This window comes from Podarcis cretensis, assembly GCF_951804945.1.
Source record: "Podarcis cretensis genome assembly, chromosome: 10".
Lineage (NCBI taxonomy): Eukaryota > Metazoa > Chordata > Lepidosauria > Squamata > Lacertidae > Podarcis > Podarcis cretensis.
The window spans coordinates 78,364,241-78,390,211 of record NC_137179.1 but is presented as its reverse complement, the minus strand read 5'-3'; the positions used below and the strand labels follow the sequence as shown (position 1 = coordinate 78,390,211).

Here is a 25,971-nt window from a genome sequence, read left to right as displayed (position 1 = left end):
CTAGGCTGACAATAGCCGAAAGTGTCACTTCCTTAGTGCGGGTGTCGGGGATCTGGTGGAGACGGTTGTAAATCTCCTTCACAACCATAGGCAGCTGGAAGAAGATAAAAGAAGACCAGGATGAGAAAGTGTGGTGAACCTGTTTCTATTTTGCTTAATGTATGTAGGGTTTGGTGTCAGTGTTACTCGTGCCGGTTCTCTGCCGTTCACTTGTGTTCCTTTGGTGGTAAGAGAGGTTGGGGTTGGCCTAGGGTGTGGTTGTTTGTTTGTGATTGGCTGTGGTGATCTTTGTTTTGAATCAATTCCAGTACCCTTTTGGTACTAGATTCTGGCTCCTGCAAAGTCAATACTAAATTGTCAGCAAATGCTTTCAGTTTGTACTGTTTAGCACCCACTTGTATGCCTTTAACCAATTGGTCCTTTCTGATCATATTTAACAAAACCTCCAGGACCGATATAAAAAGCAATGGAGAGATTGGGCAACCTTGTCATGTTCCTTTCTCAATCTTAAACTCTTCTGTCACTGCATTGTTCACAATTCATTTTGCCTTTTGTTCTGAATAAATTGCACCTATACCATTTTCTTTTTTTTTTCTTTTTTTATAAATATTTTTATTGATTTTCATTTACCACGTACATAACATAGACCTCAACATAAACGTGAAGAAAGAAACGAAAAAATACACTTACACATAAAACACGAAAAAAGAATTAATAAAGGGCAAAAAAGAAAAAAAAAGGAAAAACATTGGACATTTACATTACAGTATACATTTCGGATACACATACTGACTTCCTTCCCTTCTGGTTTCGGGTTTCTTAGATTAAAGGCTTCACTTTCTGCAGCTGGTATTGGTTACTAGTTTATACATCGTAAGTTTTATAGCATACCTACTATAGTTGGTAAGTTTCTATAGTTTCCATCAATATAGACCATAAATTTATTCCAATCTCCAATAAACTTTGTATTTTTTTGATTTCTGACCCTTTGCGTCATATACCATTTTCAAAACCTTGACCTACCCCCATCCCCTGTAGATTCTTCTTCATAAAACTCCAAGAAATGTTGTCAAAGGCCTTCTCTGCATCCACAAAAATCAAAACTGCCTTAGTATTGATATTCACTTGTAATTTTTCTAGAATATAAATTATATTCCTCGTATTATCAGACAAATGTCTGCCCGGGAGAAAGCCCGCTTGGTCTTTATGAATTTCTTCTACTAACACCCTTTTTAATCTTTTAGCCAAAATATCTGCAAAAATTTTGTAATCTTCCATTCTATTTCCTGGTTCATCAATTTCATATATTGTACTTGATATAACTTTATCTCTTTCAGGATCTCCTGTGATTTTGGTTTTGCTCTCAGCTTCTTTTCTCCTTCCTTTATTTTTTCCAAGATTTTATCCTTTTTTTCATTTTGGGTTCTCTTCTTAATTGCATTCTGTTGTATCAGGAATCCTCTCATAACTGCCTTACTTGCATTCCAGATTACTCTTTTTTCCACTGTTGTGTTCATATTTATCTCAAAGTAGTCTCTCAGAGTTTTTTGGGCCGCCTTCATCACTTCTTCATTCCTAAACAAAGTATCATTCATCCTCCATCTGAAGGAACCAATTGGCATCAATTTCATTTCCATCTTCACTGCATTATGATCAGAACAAGTCTTGGGGCAAATCTCCACTTTGCTGGTCTTTGGAGCCAGTCCTCTAGTTACCCAGATTTGGTCAATTCTTGTCCATGTCATTTTAGGCTCGGAGAAGAAAGTTCCCTCTCTTCCCAGAGGATTCTTTATTATTCTCCAAATATCAACTAAGTCCATATTTTCAGTCATGTCAAAAAAAGGTTTTTGGTAGTCTACCATCTTTGGTGACTACCTGTCTCTGAGCCTTATCCATATTTGTAGACACCACTCCATTCATGTCTCCCATCAAGATCATATTGTAATCCATATAGTGCATCAGAGTCTCATGTAGTTTCTTAAAAAATTCCTATTTTCCTTCATTTGGTGCATAGATGCATACTATCAAGAATTGCTCTCCTTGTGATTGAATTTCAATTGCAACAAATCTTCCTTGGTCATCTTTGAATATAAATTTCGGTGATAGGCTTTCTTTTGCATAAAGAACTACTCCTCTTTTTTTAACTTTATCTGATGAGATAAATTCATGACCCTAATCTTTTGTTGCTCAATATCTTCCTGTGTAGCCTTATCACATGTGTTTCTTGTAGACAAATCAAATCCAATTGTTCTTTTTTTAATAAATGAAAGACTCTCCGCCTCTTTTCCGGGGAGTTCAGTCCATTCACATTCCAGCTCAACACTTGCAAGGCCATAGTGTAATTACTCTGCTTTTTCTCCAACTGCTTGCTCTTCTTCTGTTGGTAATGTTGACGGCAGGTTCACTGGGGGAGTCCAATCCAAAAGATAATGCTGCTATCTCCACTATTCCTTTATTTGGTGATCTTCTATCCAATGCTCTTTCCTCAAGTCCTCTATCTGGTGATTTCCTGTTTGGTGCTGTCAGAGCTGCCTCTAGGTCCCAGCTCACAGAGGACCAACGCTAGGCTGTAGTAATGTACAAAAGTCTTTATTGAAGTTCAGTTTCCATTTCAAAGCCACAGCGTGCAGCCCTATGTCTTAAACCCTAGATCGGCGAAGTCCCGTCTGAGTCTCCTCCCCTATGACACCAGTTTAAGATCCTAGCCCTGCTCCACCTTTTACGCTGCTCTCTCCTCCTCTGGGTCCTCCTGCCCGCTGGGGCATTGCCCTTTCTGGACTCTTCCGATGCTGAGTCGCTTAGCTCCTCCCCCTCCCTCCGGCGGGCTTTAGGACCCGGTTCCCAATCCTCATTCTCTGCTGTCCCGCGCTCCTGTACATTTGAACTTGCCTCTCGTGCCAGCCCAGTGACCTTTCTCCTAACCGTTACAGTACTTCGGTCACTGCTTCCCTCTTCCGGGACACTGGCCAGATCTGACCTCTCCTCCGTTGTCTGACTTTCTGATGGAGGCGTGGTCAGCCCTGCCTTATCTTCTCTCCCTGGTGGGAAATGCACTGGCCCCGATCCTTGGGACTCTTCCCCCCCACTCTGCTCTGGTGGGGAAGCTGGTCCTGATTTCCAGCTACTGCTCTGGGAGTCCCTGCTGCCCCCTTGCTCCTGGGGCATTCCCCTTGGGAACCCCCTACCCCTGGCCACTGGCGCCCCCTTCTGTGAATCTTCCGATTCGCTGGAGAGGCTCATGGAATCCCTCGGTCCACTGTCCTCTTCTCCTACGCTCCCCTCGGATTCTTCCCCTTCGCTCTCCATCTCCTCTCTTCCCTGTGCCTCTGCTCCTGAGCCCCTGACAGGTGCTCTTGGCTCTTTTCCAACTTCCTTCTGCAGGTCTTCTTCGTATTTGTACAAAAGCTTTACCTTATCTTCTACTGATCTTATTTTAATTTTCCTTCCTTTGAAACTGAAGGATAAACCTTGGGGAAACTCCCACCTAAATTTAATTTCGTTCTTTCTCAGCAGGGCAACCAAATCTCCATAATAAGGCCTAAGATCCAAAAGATATTTTGGGACATCTTTAAAGATTTCCACTCTTGACTGTTGTACTTCTAAATTCTTCTGATAGTGCCAACCCAAAATTTTGTCTCTCTCTTCTTTAGTTTGAAGGGTAATCAAGCAATCTCTTATTCTATTCTTCTCTTTTTCCCTCCTCTTCCAAGTCTAAAGGCCCTCACAATTCTAAAGTCCTCTTGATCCAAATACACATCCCAAAAGTCAGCAAATTCCTGCATAAGAAAGTCTATCAGACTTTCCTTCTCCAATTCAGGTAAAGCTCTGATCCTCAAGTTCGTCTGTTTTTCTTTAAGTTCAATCACAGAAAGCGTCAACTTATGGTCATCAAGTTGCCTCTGCAAGTATGGAACTCTTTCTCTCTCTAGTTGTGTTACTTTACATTCCACAGCAACAGCTTTTTCCCTGCCTTCCTCCGCTGTCTGCCATATCAAAGTAGACTCCTGTACCAATTTCTGGATAGTCTCTGTATTAGTATTCACTTTTTGTCCCAAGTTATTTATACTTTCTGTGTTTAAATTTATACTTTCTCTGTTTAAATCAATTTTAGTAGTTGCCGCATCAACTTTCTTATTAAGCTGATCCAAAGAGTCACTTATCTTACTTAGTGCCACCGCTATAGCGTCTTCTGTTGACATTCCTTTCGATTTGGAATGTATTGACACAGCAGCCACAGAGGAAGGGGGACCTGATGTTGAAGCTCTCCTTGGTTGCTGCCAAGTCTTCCCAGACCTTAATGTTTTTTCAGAAGTTGGTTGATCTATTTTTTCCTTTCCATCTGCCATAACACTTAAAGATTCAAGGTCAGTCCCACAGTCCCACAGTTTTTATCTTACAGTGGAAATTCCCTAGCCCAGCTCTTGTAACAATAGCAGCTTCCTCTAGGGGGAAACAGTTTCCATTTGTATTAATCCGTAATGTCCAAATGTCCAAATACAGTTCAAACAATAAACTTAGTTTCAATTTTTGACTTTTAGTCCTTTTTAACACAGATGGAAAGGGACGCAGGTGGCGCTGTGGGTTAAAGCCTCAGCGCCTAGGACTTGCCGATCGAAAGGTCGGCGGTTCGAATCCCTGCGGCGGGGTGCGCTCCCGCTGCTCGGTCCCAGCGCCTGCCAACCTAGCAGTTCGAAAGCACCTCCGGGTGCAAGTAGATAAATAGGGACCGCTTACCAGCGGGAAGGTAAACGGCGTTTCCGTGTGCGACTCCGGCTCGCCAGAGCAGCGATGTCACGCTGGCCACGTGACCCGGAAGTGTCTCCGGACAGCGCTGGCCCCTGGCCTCTTAAGTGAGATGGGCGCACAACCCCAGAGTCTGTCAAGACTGGCCCGTATGGGCAGGGGTACCTTTACCTTTACCTTTAACACAGATGGAAACAGTCGCAACGATGTCTTTCAATGTATCTCTCTTGTTTAGCTAGCTGTCAACAAACGTTCCAAAGCACGTCAGTAGCAGCCCGTTTCCAGGGTCAGAGCGGTGGTGCTTTTAACTCTCTTCCCACTCTCTCCTGCAGGCAAACTCAGTCCAAATCTCCCCCCCCCCTCTTCTCCTGCATCCAAGGGGGGTTTAATATTAATATTTTCTACCGATGAAAGTTTAGCCCTTTACAGATAGGCTTTCCAAGGCTTCAGCTTACAACCTCATTGCTTCAGTCTATTTACAAAAGGGGAAGGCGGACTTCCTGTGTTGAGCCTCCCCCCGTTTCGATGCCAAATCAATTTTTTTTTTTTAAAAAGTCCAATTCTCCTACTTCGCTGTACTCACAGGTAGTTACTTTAATGTCCGATTGTCCACAGGAAAAAGTCAGCGCTCTCCGACAACGGCTATGTGGCTTCGTTCCATGGAAAAAGCAGTTGATTCGGACTTTCGGATTAGCGCCATCGGCAAATGGCGGAATTCCTCTGACTCAGAGGAATCCGCTCCGCAAAAATCGGGTCTTGCCGCCGCAACGAAGGCGGAGACCCTCTAAAAACCCCAGGCGGTGGAAGCCTGGGGACGTGGGATTTGGCGGACACCAGGAGCACCCCCCCTACTCACAGGGAAACCCCTTTTCGGGGGCTCCGAAAGTGACGTGGGGAGAGTGGTGCAGTGTTTCGAATCGACCGCTATTTTCGTGGAGTGAAGCCGCACAGCCGTTGCTGGAGAGCGCTGACTTTTTCCTGTGGATAATTGGATTTCAAACAACAACACGTGAGTAAAACGGAAATTGGACTCTTAAAATATTTGCAAATTTGGTATCGATCGGGGAAGGTCCAAACAGGAAGTCCACCTCCCCTTTCTGTAAATAAGCTAAAGCAAAGAACCTGTCAACTAAGGTCATGGAGAGTTTTATGTAAAGGACTTTAATTCTACTGATTGAGACTATTAGAAATTTTTTTTGGAAGCAGGGGAGCCTGCAGGAGAAGAATAAAATTTGAGATTTGATGTGCCACCCCCCTGGACCCGGGAGTGGTCCGTGAGAGCCCGTTGATGCTGAATAGATCAATTTGACAGCTGTCAAGCTAGCTGTCAAGATACAAAAGAGGACTTTGTTTCTATTGTCTATATTTGCTACAAGTTTATATATACAATGAAGGTATGACTGTTACAATTTAACTTATGGGAGCTTTGGGTCTGTGCTGAAAGGAGTGAAAAGGAATTTAAATTCCTCTAGAGGGAGCTTTGGGATATTGCTTTAAGGAACAGCTGAGAAACTGTTTTTTGACCTTGGATTGTTTAAGAATGGTGCTCGGGAAGGAAACTCAGCTTGAATTGAACAGGACATTCTTTCTCTTGGGAAAGCTGCAAGGTCAGATAAATGTTTTGACTTCGAATGTTATAACTTTGGAGACAAGAGTGGACACTAGTAAAGAGCTTGATAAGATCTCGGCACAGGAAATTTATTCAACTGAACAAACAGGAAATTCTGAAAAGGAAAATCATGTTGCGACTGAAGTGAAGAAAGGGGGAGCCGTCACCCTACAGATGCAAAAGACGAGTTATAATTTGAGGCCTGACATGACGGCAACAAGGAGAAGTAAATTTTCGAAGATGGAAACCTGGCCTGAATTGGAAAATGAAAGATGGAGAGATCTTCTTATGTGGAGACCAGATGACCTTTGGATTACAAAATGACCCAGGTGGAGATTGGAGTTTTCGGGACCTTTGGATTTGAAAGGAGTGTGAAACAGGACTTGGAACATCTTATAGGCCCTATTTTCAGCCATGGAGGTTTGGCAGGAAGGAATGTGGATGCTGCTGGGTTGGAGCTCCCCCGAGAATTGGTTTTTAATATTAAAGACTATCAAAAAGACTGGCAGAGGGGTCATGAAACTGATTTAAGAGCCTCAGACTTAAGATCTCCGGGTTGATGGTTTTTGGGATAGATGGACCTATGCTGGGGACTGAAACCGGGAGGGGAGTTGGTGGAATGGAAATTGGGAACTCAAAGTGCATATAATACAATCTGTTTTTTTGTTTTTTGTTTTTAATGAAAGTTGGGAAATTTGTGGAATGGAATCTTTTTTTACCTTAGGGAAACGTTTTAAGAATAAGTATAGATATATTGGTTTGGATGAGAGTTAAGATTGGAAAGTAAAAGTGGTTTTTTTAAAAAATGGTAAAATTAAGGATTAGAAAGATGGTTGAAAAAGAAAATTATGCGGTTTGGCAGGAATAACGTAAAGATTTAGTAAAAATGAATTAATGAAAGAGAGAATGTAAAATTATAGCATTTTAAACAAATTATTAAGATAAAAACAAGGTGGAAGGATTTGCTGAATTAACAATTTGAATTAGAATACAAAAATGGGAGGTGTGAGGAGGTCAAGGAAATAAGTTAAGAAAGGTAAATATGTAAAGGTTTGATTTGTTCCTTTTTTATCTTTTGTGTATTTTTCTCCTTTTTCTTTTCTTTTCTTTTTCTTTTTTCTCTTTTACTATTTTTTTTGTAACCTGTAAACTTTGAATAAATATTTTTTAAAAAAAAAAGAAAAAAGAAAAAGCAGTTGATTCGAAGCACCGCGCCGCTCACCCCACGTCGCTCCGGATCCCCGAAATTGGGTTTCCCCACGGGTAGGGGAGGCGCAAAAGGTGCCCGCCGAATCCCACGTTCACAGGCTTCAGCGCCTGTGATTTTTAATTGGTCTCCGCCTTCGCCGTGGCGGCCAGACCCAAATTCCCAAGAGGCAAATTCCTCCCGATCAGAGGAATTCCGCCATTACAGATGGCACTAACCCAGAAGTCCAAAAGAGTATAGTTTTCTCTGCCATCTGCGGAGCTGTGTTGGGGGAATCTAGATTGGGAGGGTTTGGAATAGGTAGGTTAGTTTTGGGAGGGTGATCATTTTGATCATAGCAAAGTTTTATTAATTGACCTCAGTGTTGTCCATATTGTGTTTCCTTTGCACTGAAATGAACAGGGTGGAATAATGTAATTAAAATACTGCCAAAGCAGACAGCGAGATGAAAAACAGGGTGGTTGATTTTTGGAAGCCGAACTGCAGCAGGATGGAAACAGAGGCGCGAGCCACAGACATGGAAATTGAAGAAGAAGAAGAAGAGTTTGGATTTGATATCCCGCTTTATCACTACCCAAAGGAGTCTCAAAGCGGCTAACATTCTCCTTTCCCTTCCTCCCCCACAACAAAACAAAAAATTCCTTCCAGTAGCACCTTAAAGACCAACTAAGTTAGTTCTAGGTATGAGCTTTCGTGTGCATGCACACTTCTTCAGATACACTGAAACAGAAGTCACCAGACCCTTCTATATAGTGAGAAGGTGGGGAGGGGTATTACTCAGAAGGTGGTGGGAATGGGTGATTGGCAGATAGCTGTGATGAGCCTGTTGACGACTCTTAATGACTGCAATAGGTCTTACAGGAAAAAGCAGGAAAGAGACTGGAAAGAGAAGCTGCTGAATTGCAACTTATTAACAAACCTAAAACCATGGAGAGACCTGGTCTGAACAAAGACATTGGATTCTTATCTCATTATACATGACAAAGCCATTTTTAAAACAAAAAAAAAAAAAATCCTTCCAGTAGCACCTTAAAGACCAAGTTAGTTCTAGGTATGAGCTTTCGTGTGCATGCACACTTCTTCATACCTAGAACTAACTTAGTTGGTCTTTAAGGTGCTACTGGAAGGAATTTTTTTATTTTGTTTTGACTATGGCAGACCAACACGGCTACCTATCTATAACTAAAAGCCATTTTTCACCTTCTCACCCCTTGCTTTTTCCTGTAAGACCTATTGCAGTCGTTAAGAGTCGGCAACAGGCTCATCACAGCTATCTGCCAATCACCCAATCCCACCACCCTTCTGAGTAATACCCCTCCCCACCTTCTCACTATATAGAAGGGTCTGGTGACTTCTATTTCAGTGTATCTGAAGAAGTGTGCATGCACACGAAAGCTCATACCTAGAACTAACTTAGTTGGTCTTTAAGGTGCTACTGGAAGGAATTTTTTGTTTTGACTATGGCAGACCAACATGGCTACCTATCTGTAACTCCCCCACAACAAACACTCTGCGAGGTGAGGGGGGCTGAGAGACTTCAAAGAAGTGTAACTGGCCCAAGGTCACCCAGCAGCTGCATGTGGAGGAGCGGAGACGCGAACCCGGTTCCCCAGATTACGAGTCTACCGCTCTTAACCACTACACCACACTGGCTCTTCTTACTTGCCAGAAACAAGCTAATTCTAAGTCCGAAGAGAATGTTTGATTTAGAGGAAACTTGCTCCCCCTGCCTCCGTTTTGAGCCTTACGTCCTCCATTTCCATGCCGCATTCCTCAAGGAAGGACCTCAGGAGCTTTCCTGCAGCCTGAGAGACGGCTCTGTCTTCCACTGTCAGGTTGTCAATCGCCTTCAACACGACTTCGTTGATCTGGCTGGGCGTGAGGTGCTCCCCAAAAGCCTGGCACAAAGAAGAAAGAAGAGGGAGTTTTCTTCTGCTCCACACTCTGACCACGTTTCAGTAGTCCAAGGGTGCCTTCACAAACCAAGTGAAAGACATCTCCACTCTGCCTTGAGAGGGTTGAACTAAGTGACCCCCATGTCCCTTCCAACTCTACAATTTGGTGATTCTATTTATGTGTTTATTTAAGTAGCTGAAAGATTTTACAACAAACAAAACTAAAAGTCAGGTGACGCCTTGCTATTTTCGATCCACATCTTAAATTGGTTATGACATTGGAACATGAAGAGGTTCAATCTAAAATCAGACTAGAAAATTTTTTTAAAAAATTCCTCCAGGAACAGAGAGGGTGAATAATAGTGGCTATCCGTTATATAACCAATGCCAAACAGACTGGGTGGGAACCTGCCGGCTGTGTGTTTAGTTCTTAATATACAACAAAAACACCCACCACAAGGTTGACATAGTCCATTGGCTTGGCAGTGCCTTGTGAAAGATGCATTGAATAAGTCAACTTTTCCTATTCTTTTTCCGCCCTGAGGAGCCCAAAGTGGCAATGCATGGTTCTCTCTCCTCCCCATTTTAGTCTCATGAGGTAGGTTAGACTGAGAGACTGTGACTGACTGACTCGTGAGTGGGGATCTGAACCCTAGGTCTCCAAGCACCTGGTAGAATTTCAATAAGTAGAATTCTGCATGCAGTTTAGGCTACCGGGCACTTGTCTTTGAGCAATTTATTCTAATACAATGCATTTCTGAATGTTATTTACACTAATAGCTCACGTGTAATGGTATTGTGTGGTTACTCGTGCGTAAACTGCCTCCACTTCGATTAGGTGGTTTGCTCAAACATGTTCAGGGTTAGAGCTCGCCCTCCGTGACCTGTTAGTCACTTGCAGAATCTGCCAGTGGGCGTTTCTTGAATCTCTTCCAGCATAAAAGCTGCTTGACCCCAAGTCTCCGCCTATGTTCCCTGCGCGGAACGCGTCTGCGCAAGTAAGGGGATGGCAAGGGCGTGCCAGCGCTCTCTCCGCTGGTTTCGGTTGAAGGGTCTTGGAGCCCTGACACCGATTCCTCCAGATCCTCTCTATTGGTGTCACACTGAATTCCTTCCCCCAGACTGGTTCCCTCTCCGGCATCGCTCTGGAGCCCTGCCTCCTCTTCTCGCTCTGATGTCAGTTCCCTGACATCCACCTCCCCCCCAGGACCCCCTCCACCCCCGGCCTGACCCGGTGACGTGACCTTGTCCCCACCTTCAGCCGACGATGCAGGGAACCCTCGAAAGGAGCTGTCGTCATCGTCCGAGGACTCAAACCCCGCTTCCCACCCGCCCCGGTTTCTGACGGGAGGGGCTTCCCAATCTGATTCCTCCTCTCCTGACGACTCCCCTCCTTCCTCTGGCGACTCTGGAAAACCCACAAAATCCTCCTCCTCATCATCGGTGGTGGCAAATTGCTCCTCCCAGAATCTCCCCAGAGGTTTGGGCTTCCTTGGATACCTGTTGTGGAACTCTTCCACTAGATACCCACCATCTATTTCCCCTTCTGGAACCCACGTGTTTTCTGACTCGGGCTCCCCCTCCCACGCCACTAGATATTCCACCTGCCGCCCCCGCCACCGCGAATCCAGGATCTCCATTATCTGCTGGTGGTGTTCCTTCTCTTCCAGTGGTGGGTGTCTGAGCCCTTCTCCTCCTACCTCCCGGACTCTCCGCTCCCCTTGGTATGGCGAGAGCAGTGACCTATGAAATACCGGGTGGATTTTCATGTTGTCTGGCAACTTGAGCCTGAATGCCACCGGGTTGACTTGGTGTATCACCTCGAAAGGCCCCAGCCGCTTCGCCCGGAGTTTCTTACACCCACCCTTGAAGGGCAATCCTTGAGTGGATAACCACACCCGGTCCCCCACCCTAATGGTCTCCCCTTCCCGGCGACGTTTATCCGCTTGCCTCTTGTACTCTTCCTTGGCCCTTTCCAGATTCATCTTAAGCTGCTGGTGCAGTGCTTCCATTTCTTCCACGAACTGCTCTGCGGCGGGCACGCTCCACTCTTCCTCCCCCCTCCCGGGAAAGGCCCTGGGGTGACACCCATAATTAGCCAAGAATGGGCTCATCCCCGTGGACACATGCTCCGCATTGTTATACGCAAACTCGGCCAGTGCTAGCTTATCTACCCAGTCGTTCTGCCTCTCGTTGACGTAACAGCGGAGATATTGCTGCAATATGCTGTTCGCCCTCTCTGCCTGCCCGTTAGTTTCCGGGTGCCTCGCCGTCGAGAATCCCACCTCCACCTGCAATAAGCTCATAAGCTTCCTCCAGAACCTCGAGGTAAATTGTTTCCCTCGATCAGAGATAACCCTTGAAGGAGCTCCATGCAACCTGAAGATGTGAGTAACAAACAGTTGTGCGGTTTCCTCGGCTGTCACCGCATGAGAGCATGATATAAAATGGCACATCTTGGTTAGCAGATCTACTACTACCATGACTGCTGTCTTACCTCTGGATTTGGGCAAATCTGTCATGAAATCTATTGATACCACCTCCCAGGGTCTCCCCGGCGTGGGCAAGGGTTCTAGTAACCCTGCCGGGGCTGCCCGCTCCCCCTTGGCTCTTTGGCAGCGGTCACACCCTCGTACATACTCTCGTACATCTTCCCTCACCTTCGGCCACCAAAACTCCCTAGTGACCAGTAACATGGTTTTGTGTTGCCCAAAGTGTCCCGCTGTGGGGTTGTCGTGAAGTTGTCGGAGCACCCTTTCCCGTAAGGCCCCCCCGGGCACATACATTGCTCCCTTGTAATACAATAACCCTTCCCTTACCTCGAAGTCCCCCCGGTCTCTCCCATTTTCCCTTAGTTCCCTGATTCTGGTTTGGGCAAATTCATCCTGGCGAATCAACTCGGTTAGTTCTCGTTTCCCAACCAACGCCCCCCCACAAACCCATCGTTCCTCAGGGAACACATGTCGAGCGTCCGGTGGTCTTCCTCCTTCCGTGTACTCTGGTTTCCGTGAAAGCGCGTCTGCTCTCACGTTCTCTTGCCCTGGCACGTACTTGATCTCAAAGAAGAACTTGGAGAACTCCTGTGCCCACCGAATCTGTCGCTGGTTGAGCACTCGCGCTGTCCTCCAGTATTCCAAGTTCTTGTGGTCAGTGCAAACCTGGATCTTGTGCTGAGCCCCTATCAGGAGATGTCTCCACTGGTGAAACGCGGCATAAATAGCTAACAGTTCACGATCGTACACCGTGTAGTTCTGTTCCGATTCGTTCAGCTTCCTTGAGTAGAAGGCGCACTGCCTCCATGTGTCTTGGGCCGGTCCCGGCTGGAGCAACACCGCTCCTATCGCTCTGTCCGACGCGTCGGTCTCTAGCCTCATCGGTTTCTGCAGATCCACATGCAGGAGCTGTTCCTCCGAGGCGAACGCCTGCTTTAGCCCCTCGAAGGCACGTTGGGCCCCTTCCGTCCAGACGAACTTCTTTTTGCTACTGAGACAATCCGTGATGGGTGCGGTTAAGTGGGCGAAGTTCTTGATGAACTTCCGGTAGAAGTTGCTGAACCCTAGGAACCTCTGCACATCCTTCCGGGTTTTGGGAGCCTTCCATTCCAGCACTGCCTGCACCTTGCCGGGGTCCATGGCTAGACCTCTGTCTGACAACCTGTATCCCAGAAATTCCACTTCCTTGGCGTGAAACTGGCACTTTTCCAGCTTGACCCACAGTTGGTGCTGTTTTTCATTGTCCGAATAGATCAGTACGTCGTCCAGAAATGCTACGCAGTTCTTGTACAGCAGGGGACCCAGCACATGGTGCATGAAGCTTTGAAAACAGGCAGAGCCTGACTGTAATCCAAATGGCATAACCAAATATTCAAAGGCCCCCAGGGGGGTGAACATGGTGGTTTTCCATTCGTCCCCCTCTCTCATTCGAATCAGATTGTAGGCCCCCCTAAGGTCCAGCTTGGTAAAAATCTTACCCTTCCTTACCCTGGTCAGAATATCATCAATTCTGGGCATTGGGAAGGTCACGGGTTCTGATACCAGGTTTAACCTTCGAAAGTCCACGATGAGCCTCAGCTGATCCGTGTGTTTTTTATCCACAAAAAACACAGGGCTGCCCCCCACTGCCTTAGATTCTCTTATAAACCCCCTTTTCAAGTTCTTGTCTATAAAGTCTCGCAACTCCTGCATCTCTCTGTCGGACATGGCATACAGCTTACCCACCGGCAGCTGTGCTCCAGGGAGAAGGTTGATTTGGCAGTCGAAGGGCCTATGTGGCGGCAGCCTGTCCGCTTCCCTCTCGCTGAAGACCTCTTGTAAGTCTGCGTACTGTGGCGGCACCTTCCCTTTCTGCTCCAGCGTGGTTGCTGCTGCTCTGGCCAACCTCACCCTGGGCTTCTCCCCTCCTAGACAGTGTTCCAAACAGTGGGCTGACCCGAAGGTGACCGTGCGTTGGTGCCACGCCACCACTGGATCATGTAGCACTAGCCAGCTCATCCCCAGTATTATTGGGGGTCCCGCCAGTGTGGCCACATGAAAGGCTATGGTTTCTGTGTGCCTGGACACACTCATTCTCATAGGTGGGGTTTGATGTGTCACCTCTCCCCCTAGCAACTCTCTCCCATCTATCGTGGTGACTTGGAGTGGGAAATCCAGTGGCAGCAAGTGGATCTGGTGCTCCAGCGCAAACTCCTTACTAAAAAAATTACAGGAGCTCCCTGAGTCCAACATTGCCTTCACCTTGACTGGGTGCCCATTTGGGAGTTCTAGCGTCACCTCTATCGCTATAGAAACCTTGGGTGGGTCCGGTTGGGGCACTTCAATTAGTTGCTCGCTTGGCTGCTGCGCCCCCCTGTGGGCAGTCAAGCGCTGGCGTTTTCCTGCACCTTGTCTTCTCCCCCCTCCCCCTCATTTCCAGCGGCCCCCACCATCCCTTGCCAAGCCTTTCTTTGTGGGCAGACCCTGGCAAAGTGTCCTGGCCGTTGGCAGAGGAAACATTTCTTGGAGTTTCTCCCAGCCTTTGCTTCCCTTTTGACTATTTGTTGGGCGCTCGGCACCTCGCGTGCGCGCGCCCCATCAATTTCCATTGACACCACGTCATTGGAAGGCTGCCTTGGCATCTCAGGAATGCGGTAGTCAGGGCAACGCTCCCCTCTCCCTTCCCGCCTTTCCAAAGCGCGCGCTTCCTGGCGAGAGCCTATCGCCAGCGCAGATTTTGTCAGCTGATCCATAGTCTCCGGGCGGGGCGCGCGGGAGAGCTCATCTTTAACGGCTGGGGACAACCCCTCCTCAAACAGCATTCGTATGGGCGGGCTGTCCATATCCCATTCGAGCCTGTGTATTAGCATCGCAAAGCGGGACCAATAGTCTCTAACGGAAAGGTCCCCCTGCTTACATCTCATCAGCTCCCGTTGGGTCACACTCTCCCCCAATTGGCTGGAATACATAGCGTCCATCGCCTGAAAAAACTTCCGGACGTCCTTCATGGCGGGGTTACGCGCGGCCATTAGGGGTCTAACCCATTCCCTCGCGCTGCCCTCAAGATGCCCCACGATGTAAGCCACTTGCGCCGCCTCGTCAGCAAAATCATCATGCTGCAGCTGCAGTGCGTACTCTATTTCTGTCCGGAATCCATTATATTCTTGGGGTTTTCCCCCAAACTTGTGTACCAGTCCGGGCACCTTCTTTGCCACTGGGGTGGGTCTCACCTGCGCGTCCTGGGTGCGCCTCTCGTCCAGCCGCGCCATCAGCAGTGCTACATGCCGTTCCAGCTCCTGGTTCCTCTTCACCAGGTCCTGCGCCCCCGCAGCTGCCTCCGCTGCCCCGGCGCCTCCTGTCTGGCTCATGTTTCCACTGCTTACTCACGAGTAACAGCAAGGGACTGGCAGATTGCTGTAATGGTATTGTGTGGTTACTCGTGCGTAAACTGCCTCCACTTCGATTAGGTGGTTTGCTCAAACATGTTCAGGGTTAGAGCTCGCCCTCCGTGACCTGTTAGTCACTTGCAGAATCTGCCAGTGGGCGTTTCTTGAATCTCTTCCAGCATAAAAGCTGCTTGACCCCAAGTCTCCGCCTATGTTCCCTGCGCGGAACGCGTCTGCGCAAGTAAGGGGATGGCAAGGGCGTGCCAGCGCTCTCTCCGCTGGTTTCGGTTGAAGGGTCTTGGAGCCCTGACACCGATTCCTCCAGATCCTCTCTATTGGTGTCACACTGAATTCCTTCCCCCAGACTGGTTCCCTCTCCGGCATCGCTCTGGAGCCCTGCCTCCGCTTCTCGCTCTGATGTCAGTTCCCTGACATCACGCATGGATTTTTTACACACTGTTTGGCATTGCGAAATTCAAGGACATGTGAATTTCAAAGGCGGGTTGTGTTTCAGTTCTCCTGATGTTTCTGAAAGCCTTGATTTGATAGCTTTGGCTTCCAGTGTGAACTGCTCTGAATCTCTCCCTCATCCCTAGAAGGCGTGGGCTGCCTGAGGGCAGCCTGAGGGCCCCATTGGCCCGAGTGAGCAAATCTTTGCTAACTGGGAGTGGCTGCGGTCTTAGCAATAAAGAGTACAAAAGGCCACCCCTACCTTGGCCACTTTTGCGATGTTGTAGTGGAAGAGAGAGGGCCCAGGGATGAAGAAGTCTTCTCGGACCCATCTAACCATGTTGCCTTTCTTATTTTTATTCCTCCTCTTCTCCAGTTCCTTACCTAAGCAGGGTCGGGTTTTGGAATATGCATGCAAAAGAACCCAGCATTAGTGCTCCCTGCTCAAAACCTCCAGTTTTCCCACTGGGACCAACAAAAACAATTATTGGTTTCACCTCAAAAATTATAATTCAGAATTGGAAAAAAGGTTCAGAAGGGGGCAACCAAAAGGACTGGGGTGCTTGTGGAGCAAATGCTGGTTGCAGCATTTGGGGGGCGGTTCCGTTTAGAAAAACGGCGGGGAAGCGGAGACACAATGTATGGCTTGGAGAAAGTGGAGAGAGAAAGCTTTCTCTCTTGCCCTCATAACATGAGAACAACTGGACCTCCAATGAAACTGAAGTTTCAGGATGGTCCTTCTTCTTGCAATGCACAGCTAAACTCTGGAACTCCCTGCCACAGGAGGCACTGATGGCCACGGACCAAGATGGCTTTCAAAGAAGATGAGGCAAATTCATGGAAGAGAAGGCTACCCATGGCTATTAGCCAGGATGGCTATGCTCTGCCTCCATGGTCAGAGGCAGCAAAGTACAGGAGTAGAAAGAGCTTGAATTCTGCTTGCTGGATTCCCACAAGCATCTGATCAACCCCTGTGGGAACAGGATGCTGGACTGGGCTGGGCCACTGGTCAGGTCCAGAAGGCTTTTCTGATGAACATCAGCAGTGAATTCCTCCCCCAAGACTGCCCTCTCATCTCTGGCCAACGGGGTGTTGGCGTTAGGCCAGTGCTAACACAATTCTGGCCCTCCTGAACTCCCTGATCAACCCCAGCAGCAGCCAGCATGGGCAACACTCAGGGATGATGGGAGTTGGAGCAGCCTCTGGAGGGCTACAGATCTCCCACCCTGCGGCTTACAAGAAACAAGCCATTTCCCAGTATCCCCCTCACCCATTTTGGCTATCATGATGTAATGGAGATGGTACAAGGCCTCCGCTGACTGCAGGCCAATCTCCTTCACGTTGTCTGCGAGGTGAAGGGACAAGAGCGCCACCAGCTGTCCAAGAAGGGGGAAATCCTGGGATACCTAAGAAGTGGAGAGAGAGAGATGCACAGTCAGCCCTCGTCCCACAGAGCCCAGCAAGAGAAAACCATCTGGCATGCTTTCAGAAGAAGAAGAAGAAGAAGAAGAGTTTGGATTTTATTTATTTATTTTTTAATGGATTTTTATTAAGATTTTAAAGGTTAGAAAAAAAGATAAACAAATATCAATTTAAACAAAAAAAATAAAAAACAGACAATTAAAAAAAACAAATCAAACCTTTACATAACTGTCAGGGACTCAGCGGGAGCGCAGGGAGGAGAGGAGATGGAAAGCGAGGGGGAGCAATCCGAGGGCAGCGTAGGAGAAGATGACAGCAGCCCGATAGATTCCATGAGCCTCTCCAGCGAATCGGAAGATTCACAGAAGGGGGCGCCGATGGGCAGGGCAAGGGGCGACCCAAGGGGGACACCCCAGAAGCAAGGGGCCAGCGGGGACTCCCAGAGCAGCAGTTGGAAATCAGGAGCAGCTTCCCCACCAGAGCGTAGTGGGGGGGAGGAGTCCCAGGTTTCAGAGCCCACATATGCACCACCAGCGAGAGAAGATGAGTCAGGGTTGGCCACGCCTCCATCGGAGAGCGAGTTAACGGTCAAGAGGAAAGTTGCAGGCTGGGCGCGCACGCCAAGTTCAAAGGTACAGGCGAGCGGCACAGAAGGTAGCCCGGATAGGGAACCAGGTCCTAAAGCCCGCCGGAAGGAGGGGCAAGAATCGTCAGGGTCAGCGTCAGAGGAGTCCAGGAAGGATGAGACCCTAGCGGGCAGGAGGGCCCAGAGGAGAAAGGAACTTAGGAAGAGGTGGAGCAAGGCGAGGGTCTTAAACTGGTGTGGAAGGGGAGGAGACTCAGACGGGACTTCGCCGGTCTAAAGTCGAGACGTAGAGCTGCACGCTGCAGCTTTAAAATGGAAAGTGAATCTCAATAAAGACTTTTGTATATAACTACAGCCTAGCGTTGGTCCTCTGTGAGCTGGGACCTGGAGGCAGCTCTGACAGAAGCTTTTATCTCACTTATACCGAAAACTGAGAAGGAAAAGAACCAGGTTAAAAATTACCGCCCCATATCATTACTGAATGTGGATTACAAAATTTTTGCAGACATTTTGGCAAAAAGATTGAAGAAAGTGTTACTAAAGGAGATTGATAAGGACCAAACTGGCTTTCTCCCGGGGAGACATATGTCAGATAATGTGAGGAACATTATAGATATTTTGGAAATGTTGGAAGTGGATATTAATAGGAAGGTGGTTTTAATTTTTGTGGACGCGGAGAAAGCCTTTGACAACATTTGCTGGAGTTTTATGAAGAAAAATCTCCAAGAAATGGGGGTGGGCCAAGGTTTTGAAAATGGTATAGGTGCAATATACTCTAAACAAAGAGCAAAGCTGATTGTAAATAATGTGGTTACGGAAGAAATATCAATAGAAAAAGGTACACGACAAGGATGCCCAATATCCCCTCTATTGTTTATAACAGTTCTGGAAGTTTTGTTGAATATGATTAGAGGGGACCAGTTGGTTAAAGGAGTTCAGGTCGGAACTAAACATTACAAATTAAGGGCATTTGCAGATGACCTGGTACTAACTTTGCAACAGCCAGAAGCTAGTACCAAAAGAGTTTTAGAATTAATTGAGATATTTGGTCAAGTGGCAAGATTTAAATTGAACAAACAAAAGACGAAAGTGTTGGAGAAAAATCTTACAATGGCTGAAAAGGAGAAGTTTCAGAGTGAAACAGGCTTAGAGATAACAAAAAAAGTGAAATACCTGGGGGTAAACTTAACATCTAAAAATGTGAATTTATTTAAGGATAATTATGATAAATGTTGGACAGAGATAAAGAAAGATCTAGAAATATGGTCAAGGTTGAGACTTGCCTTGTTAGGCCGAATTGCTGTTATCAAGATGAATGTGCTGCCTAGAATGCTGTTTTTATTTCAAACATTGCAGATATTGGACAAGATGGAGTGTTTCAAGAAGTGGCAGAAAGATATATCTAAATTTGTCTGGCAGGGCAAAAAGCCCAGAATAAAATTTAAGATTTTAACTGACGCAAAAGAAAGAGGGGGGTTTGCCCTGCCGGACTTAAGACTTTATTATGAATCGGCAGCTTTTTGCTGGTTGAAACAATGGCTGCTTCTTGAGAATACAGACATTTTGGATTTGGAAGGGTTTGATAATAGATTTGGTTGGCACGCATACATATGGTATGACAAGGTAAAAGTACACAAGGGCTTTAAAAACCATATTGTTAGAAAAGCATTATATAATGTTTGGATGCGGTATAAAGATTTGTTAGAAAGTAAAACTCCCAGGTGGTTGTCACCAATGGAAGCCAAAGAGGTGAAAAAACTTAATATGGAGCCTAATTGGCCAAAATATTGTGAAATTTTAGAACAAGATGGTGAAAAAGTTAAATTACAGAGTTATGAGAAACTAAAGCCTAAAGTACGAGATTGGTTACACTATCATCAGATATATGAGGCATTTAAACAGGACAGGAAAATAGGCTTCCAGAAGGAGAGGTCTAAATTAGAAACAGAATTGTTAGAACCCAATACTAAAAATTTGTCAAGAATGTATAATTTGCTGCTTAAATGGAATACACAGGATGAAACGGTGAAATCAGCTATGATTAAATGGGCACAAGATATGGGTCATGATATTATGTTTGCGGACTGGGAGCAGTTATGGACCACCGGTATTAAATTTACGGCATGCAATGCCTTAAAAGAAAACTTAATGAAAATGATTTACAGGTGGTACATGACCCCAGTCAAGCTTGCAAAAATATATCATTTGCCCAATAATAATTGCTGGAAGTGTAATGAGACTGAAGGTACTTTCTACCACCTTTGGTGGACCTGCCCGAGGATTAAAGCCTTTTGGGAAATGATCTATAATGAAATTAAGAAAGTCCTAAAATGGACTTTTCCTAAGAAACCTGAGGCTTTTCTTCTGGGTATGGTGGGCCAATTGGTGCCAAGGAAGGATAGGACGTTTTTTATGTATGCTACTACAGCAGCAAGAATTCTCCTCGCAAAGTATTGGAAGACACAAGAACTACCTACTCTGGAAGAATGGCAGACGAAGGTGATTGAATATATGGGACTGGCAGAGATGACCGGCAGAATTCGTGACCAGGGGAAAGAGACAGTGGAAGAAGACTGGAAGAAATTCAAGATATATCTCAAAAATTATTGCAAAATTGAGGAGTGTTAGATGACAGGGAATAAGAAATAGAGAATTGCAGCTGTAACTAATAAGTTAAAGAAAAAGGAATGTAATGAAAGTGAATTAAATAATTAACTATTGGAGAATTGCTAAATAAAAATGTTAAAAATAAGGATGCAGTAAAAGGGAGGTATGGGGAAGTCGCAGAAACAAGGGGTATGAAAACAGGATTATGAAATTATACATGTTTTATATGTTTTTGTTTGTGTATGTAAATGTGTTGTTTGTTTTTATTTGTGTTGGAAAACCAATAAAAATTATTTAAAAAATAAAAAATAAAAAATTATTAAAAAAAAAAATAATGGCATGATTAATGGGCGAGTTGGATAGAAGGGAGGCTTGTGCCATAAGCACTCCTATTTCCAGAAACAATGAGGAACGCCATATGCAAACTTGTGTTGATACGACTGCATTTAAAGCTGCAAAGCATTGTTGGTTCTGCAATAAGCAGGGATATTTTGCAAAGGACTGCAGATCCAAAAGAAAGCAAAGTACTCCCAAGTCTGTTTCTGTTCGTCAGTCACAGTCATCAGCCCAGCAGCCGACATTGTACCGTAAAGACAGAAACGAGCCGCGAACTTTTCATGCTCGGACTACAGATCGTAAAAGAATTAAAGGTGCCAAGTGGAAGTCTTTTATTGTGGCCTCAGGAGCATCTCAGCACATTTGCAACAATCGAAGCTTGTTTATTTCTTTCGAAGAGGATATTGGTAATGTACATTTAGCCAATTCACAAGTCTTGCAGTCGCTTGGTAGGGGTACTATTAAACTTGACTCTTTAAACATTACGATAGCGAACTGCATTTACTGCTCGTCAGTGGACAATTTATTGTCAGTAAGAAGTTTTGCTCATCAAGGCATAACTGTGCGTTTCTTAAAGTCAATGTGTGAGTTTTTCAATGGGAACAAACGTCTATTGTATGCCCGGGACTCTGATTATATAGACTGTATTTTCACACCTACTCCCAATCGCCTATAAATTGCAGAGCAGCACAGTCAAGCCAGGGGTTGAGGAGTGTAAGGCCACATTCCGGGTGTGTCCATGAAGCACACAGAATTCTGGGACACCTGAATTTTGCTGATGTAATTAAGACAAAGAATATTGTTAATGGCCTAAGCTTAAAACCATGTAAATTCTTTATGCAATGTCTATCCTGTTGCAAGAATAAGATTAAGGTTGCACGCAAGGGTAGGTGCTCAGATAGGAAAATAACTGAGCCATTTGAGCATGTACATTGTGATTTAGTTGGGCCACTCCCACCATCATTAGGAGGTTCTAAGTACTGGCTTACCCTGATAGACCAGTATAGTAGATATTGTTGGACTTATGCAATAGCTGAGAAGTCCCAAGCATTTGAGAAGTACAGAGCTTTTTGCAACTGGGTAAAAATGCATTTTAACAAACCAATTAAGTATCTGTTTTCTGACCGGGGCGGGGAATTTTTTTCTGAGGCACAGGGGCCTACTCACGAGTTATCTTGCCCCCGAAGTCCCTGGCAAAATGGGCTTGTTGAAGTTGTGCAGCATGACCTGCAGGCAGGGGTTAAAACTTATCTGTACGATACTAATCTGCCCAAAGTCTTTTGGGCTGAAGCGCTCAATGCCTTTTGTTACGTTAGAAATCGCAGTTATCATTCTGGTTTAGATGTCACCCCCTATGAGAAGCTGTTTAAAAAACGCCCTAATCTGAAATACCTACGCATATGGGATTCAGGTGTAATTATGCATTATCCCGCTAAGCAGAAATTGGGTGAGTGTAGTGTTCTGAGAAAATTAATGGGCTACCAGAAGGGGGCGTACAGAATTTACATACCAGCAACTGGCAAATTTCATATTACCAGAAGCATAATACAAACTGTAAATTGGAATGGCGTTGCTGTTTTCCAAGATACTAACGGTATAAATGATACTGAGGAAGAAGAGGAAGAAGCAGCAGCAGCAGCAGGAAATGGTCTTCTGAATTAATGGAACAAGACAAAAAGCCTGTTGAATCTGATAATTTGTTTGATGATTTAAAGTCACAGGCACCCGAGGGGAGGTTAGATTCTCTTGAGTTTTCTGACCGTGATCTTAGCCTACAGGCACCTCTTCAGTCTGACAATGATGATTTACAACCTGAAACTAGTAGTTTACTTAGTCCCATTAAGTCTGAGGAGTCTGACTCTCCTTCCGGACTGAGACGTTCAAACAGAAAGAGACAGAAGCCACAATGTTTTGCAGATGAACTTTTAAATACTGTGTATGCCAATAAGGTGGTTTTTGAGCCAAAAAGCTACAATGATGTTCAGAATTTACCTAAGCACCAAGTAAATTGGTATAAAGCTATCAACTCTGAGATAGCTTCTTTAAAAGAGCATAACACCTGGTCTCTTGTACCACAAACCCCAGATATGAGACTTATTGATTCAAAATGGGTTTAAGAAAATGCAAATGGGAAGGAAACACCTATGGTATGTGGTTTCACCTTTACAGGTGAGGATAAGCCATTTCCTAACAAAACTTTGTATCGTTCTGCTATAGGCAAGCTAAATTTCATTCAAAGAATCTCAAGACCAGATATAACTTATGCTTTTCACTTTCTGGCAAAATTTGTGGAAAAGCCCACTACGCAATGTTTCTCTGCTCTTAAGAGAGTGGTAATGTACCTTAAACATACCAAACATTATAGGTTGTAGTTTACATCATGTATTGACAAAGGTTTTGAAATTTTCTGCGATGCATCTCATGCAGTGGAACAAAATAATTGCAGGGGTGTGTCTGGTATGGTGTTTTGTTATAAAGGTTGTCCATTTGAATGGAAGTCCCAGACACAAACCATTATTTGTCTCTCCACAACAGAGAGTGAATTATGTGCATGCGTTCAGGCCACTCGTGATGTGGAATGGTATCTGCAAGTATTTGCAGACCTACAGATGAAAGTAACACTACTAGTAAGAGTTTACCTTGATTCCCAGAGCGGACTCGCTATCCTGTTTTCAGAGACCAATACGCAGCGCACTAGAGTCTTAAGGTTACGTTTACAGTTAGTAAAGAAACTAATTGCTGATGAAATGATTGTATTTCAATATGTTCCAGGTGACAATCAAATTGCAGACATTTTTACTAAAGCACTTCCAAAGGTTACACATGAAAGACATATACAAAATATGCTTTATGTTTTTGTTCCACAATGATGAACCGCAGGGGAAATGTTGAATGGTTTCTTTAAATGTAAAGGTTCATCATTGTTCCACCAGTTGTGTATGTCTTTAAGGGGCCAGAGCAAAATAACGAGACCCAGCTTTACAGCTGTGAAACATAGCAGGTGCTGAGTTGTATTGATTAAACTGTGTCAGCATTTGGGTATAGTATATAAGGAGCAGCACCTAGCTTTCCCATTACCCTGGGGGATGGGTTGGTGGTTGGGTCTGGTTTGTTGTTGGTGTATTTAGTGTATAAGGAGTTTTAGTTTTTGTTATTAAAATCTTGTTTAAGTTATTTTTGAGTCCCTTTTTATGCATTGTCTCCCCAGCAAGCTCTCTGCAGTGCTACTATACTGCAAAAAGCTAACACTGGCACCTCTCAGGTGGGCACTATTGCCATTATAAGAGAACAAGGGTGGTGAGTTCATGGTGAGTCCTGGCACCTCTTTTTCTAGAAAAATAGCACTGGCTGGCACCTTCCCCTGGAATGGCCATGCCATACAGCTTTCATCTAGTTCACACCTGAACTTTCCAACGCAATACGATTTGAAATTGCAGCGTTAAGCCTTGGTCACTCACATCAAAGTCCAAATGCTCGGAGACATATTTCAGGAGTACGTTGGTGGTCTTGACTGCTCTTTGCCTCTCACTGATTTTTGTGGAGTCAATCCAGCCATTTGTGTGCTGCGGGAGAGAAATCATCGTCATCACATGGAAGGACAACCCTTAATCCAGGTTTGCAAATTCACAAAGCTTCATAGAGGGGACAAATTGCAAAAGGGGGTTGTTTTGTAAAGGAGAAAGTTTGCTGCAATTTGTTTATTATTATTATTATTATTAATAATAATAATAATAATAATAATAATACCCCACCTTTTTCCCAGACAGGGACTCGAGGCAGCTTAGAATTAGATATTAATTGGCTCTTGGGTTGCTTTTGTTTTATTATGCATTTTCTGTTCTGATTTTGTATTTTTATGTTGTGAACCGCCCTGCGACCTGTCATTGGTGTGTTTGTGTGTGTGATAATTACAACAATACAACATACACCTCACCACAGCCATAGCAATGGAATGCAGGAAGCATCCTTAGACCAAGCCCAGCCATTGATCCACAGGTAATGAGGGCTGGCAGTTGGCCCTTTGGCCTTTCAGACAGAGAGCCTTTTCCCAGCCCCACTGGAGATGCTGAGGACTGAACCTGGGACCTTGGGCATGCAAGACAGATGCTCTGCCCCGAGCCACGGCCCTTCCCCATATGCCATCAGCAGAGGACATATCTTGTGTGCCTTGCACAAGCATTGCTAGCAGAACAGAGGCCCACTTGACCATCAGCACCCACAACCAGCGAGTTGACCACAGATGCCCCCCGTGCAATCATTTCAAGAGGGTCTGTCCTCCGGCATGGGAGCTGCTGCTTCCCCCTGCTCTGACACCTTGGGGACTCCCTTACCACTAATATCTTCTGCAGCGTCTCCAGAGAGGGGGCCTCCGACAGCAAGCTGGTGAGCATGTTGAGCCAGATGTAGATCGTCTCTTGATAACAGTCCTGGAAGGAGAGAAGCAAAAGCAGTTAGAAGCTGAAGACCCCCATGGAAATCCCATATGCTCTGGAGCCTTCTAGTCCAAATTCGTAACAAAGCTTATGCAGGGGTTCAAGCAAGGCACACAAAGAGTCATAAACATCAAACGTTTCTTGATGTATGTAAGGTTACAGGTCATGCAATATAAAGATACAGGACTCCACACTGGGCTCAACTTCCTTGGGGTGTTCCAAGGCAGAGGGCCTTCTTGGTGGTGGGGCCCACCCCGTGGAACACCCTCCTATCAGATGTCAGAGAGATACATCATTATACTTCCATCTGAAGACATCAGAAGGCAGCCCTGCATAGGGAAGTTTTAAATATTTGATGTCTGGCTGTGTTTTAATTTGTTGGAAGCTGCCCAGAGTGGCTAGAGTAACCCAGTCAGATGGGCAGCATATAAACAAACAAGCAAACAAATAAAATTAAATGTAGCGTAGGAGGGAGGCATGAGAGTCACAAAATGCAGGCATGCAGGAATCATTCGTGGATGCATTCTAGCCAAAGGTGAAATGCAATAAATATGGAAACAGGATTAAAATCAAAAATATACACCCCAAGTCTCTGGCTGTTACATCATTGTGATGGGTCAAGTGTCTTGGGCAGCATTCTTTGCAGCTTACACGGCTCAGACTCTTTGCCCTCAAATCCTTTAACCTGGCAACCCCATTTTCCTCCAGAAGCAGAAGGTCCAGTCACCTGGCTCTGTGTTGCCGGCACGGAGCTCCCGGCTTTGACCTTCGTAACCTGCAATGATGGCAATTGGAAAACCTTCCTGATGGTTTTTTGTAGCAGCTG

General features: G+C 45.4%; 1 protein-coding gene across 1 annotated transcript; it reads right to left on the bottom strand.

The window, feature by feature from the left end:
* Positions 1 to 25,935, bottom strand: LOC307224855 (uncharacterized protein; the record flags this gene model as incomplete). Its single annotated transcript, XM_079992025.1, has 6 exons — positions 25,873 to 25,935; positions 25,044 to 25,139; positions 24,171 to 24,275; positions 9,308 to 9,457; positions 64 to 94; positions 1 to 5 (listed from the first exon to the last, which is right to left on the bottom strand). The coding sequence occupies exons 2-6, from the start codon at positions 25,101 to 25,103 to the stop codon at positions 1 to 3; spliced, it is 351 nt and encodes a 116-aa protein (XP_079848151.1). The 5' UTR covers positions 25,104 to 25,139; positions 25,873 to 25,935.
* Positions 25,936 to 25,971: the final 36 nt, after the last annotated feature.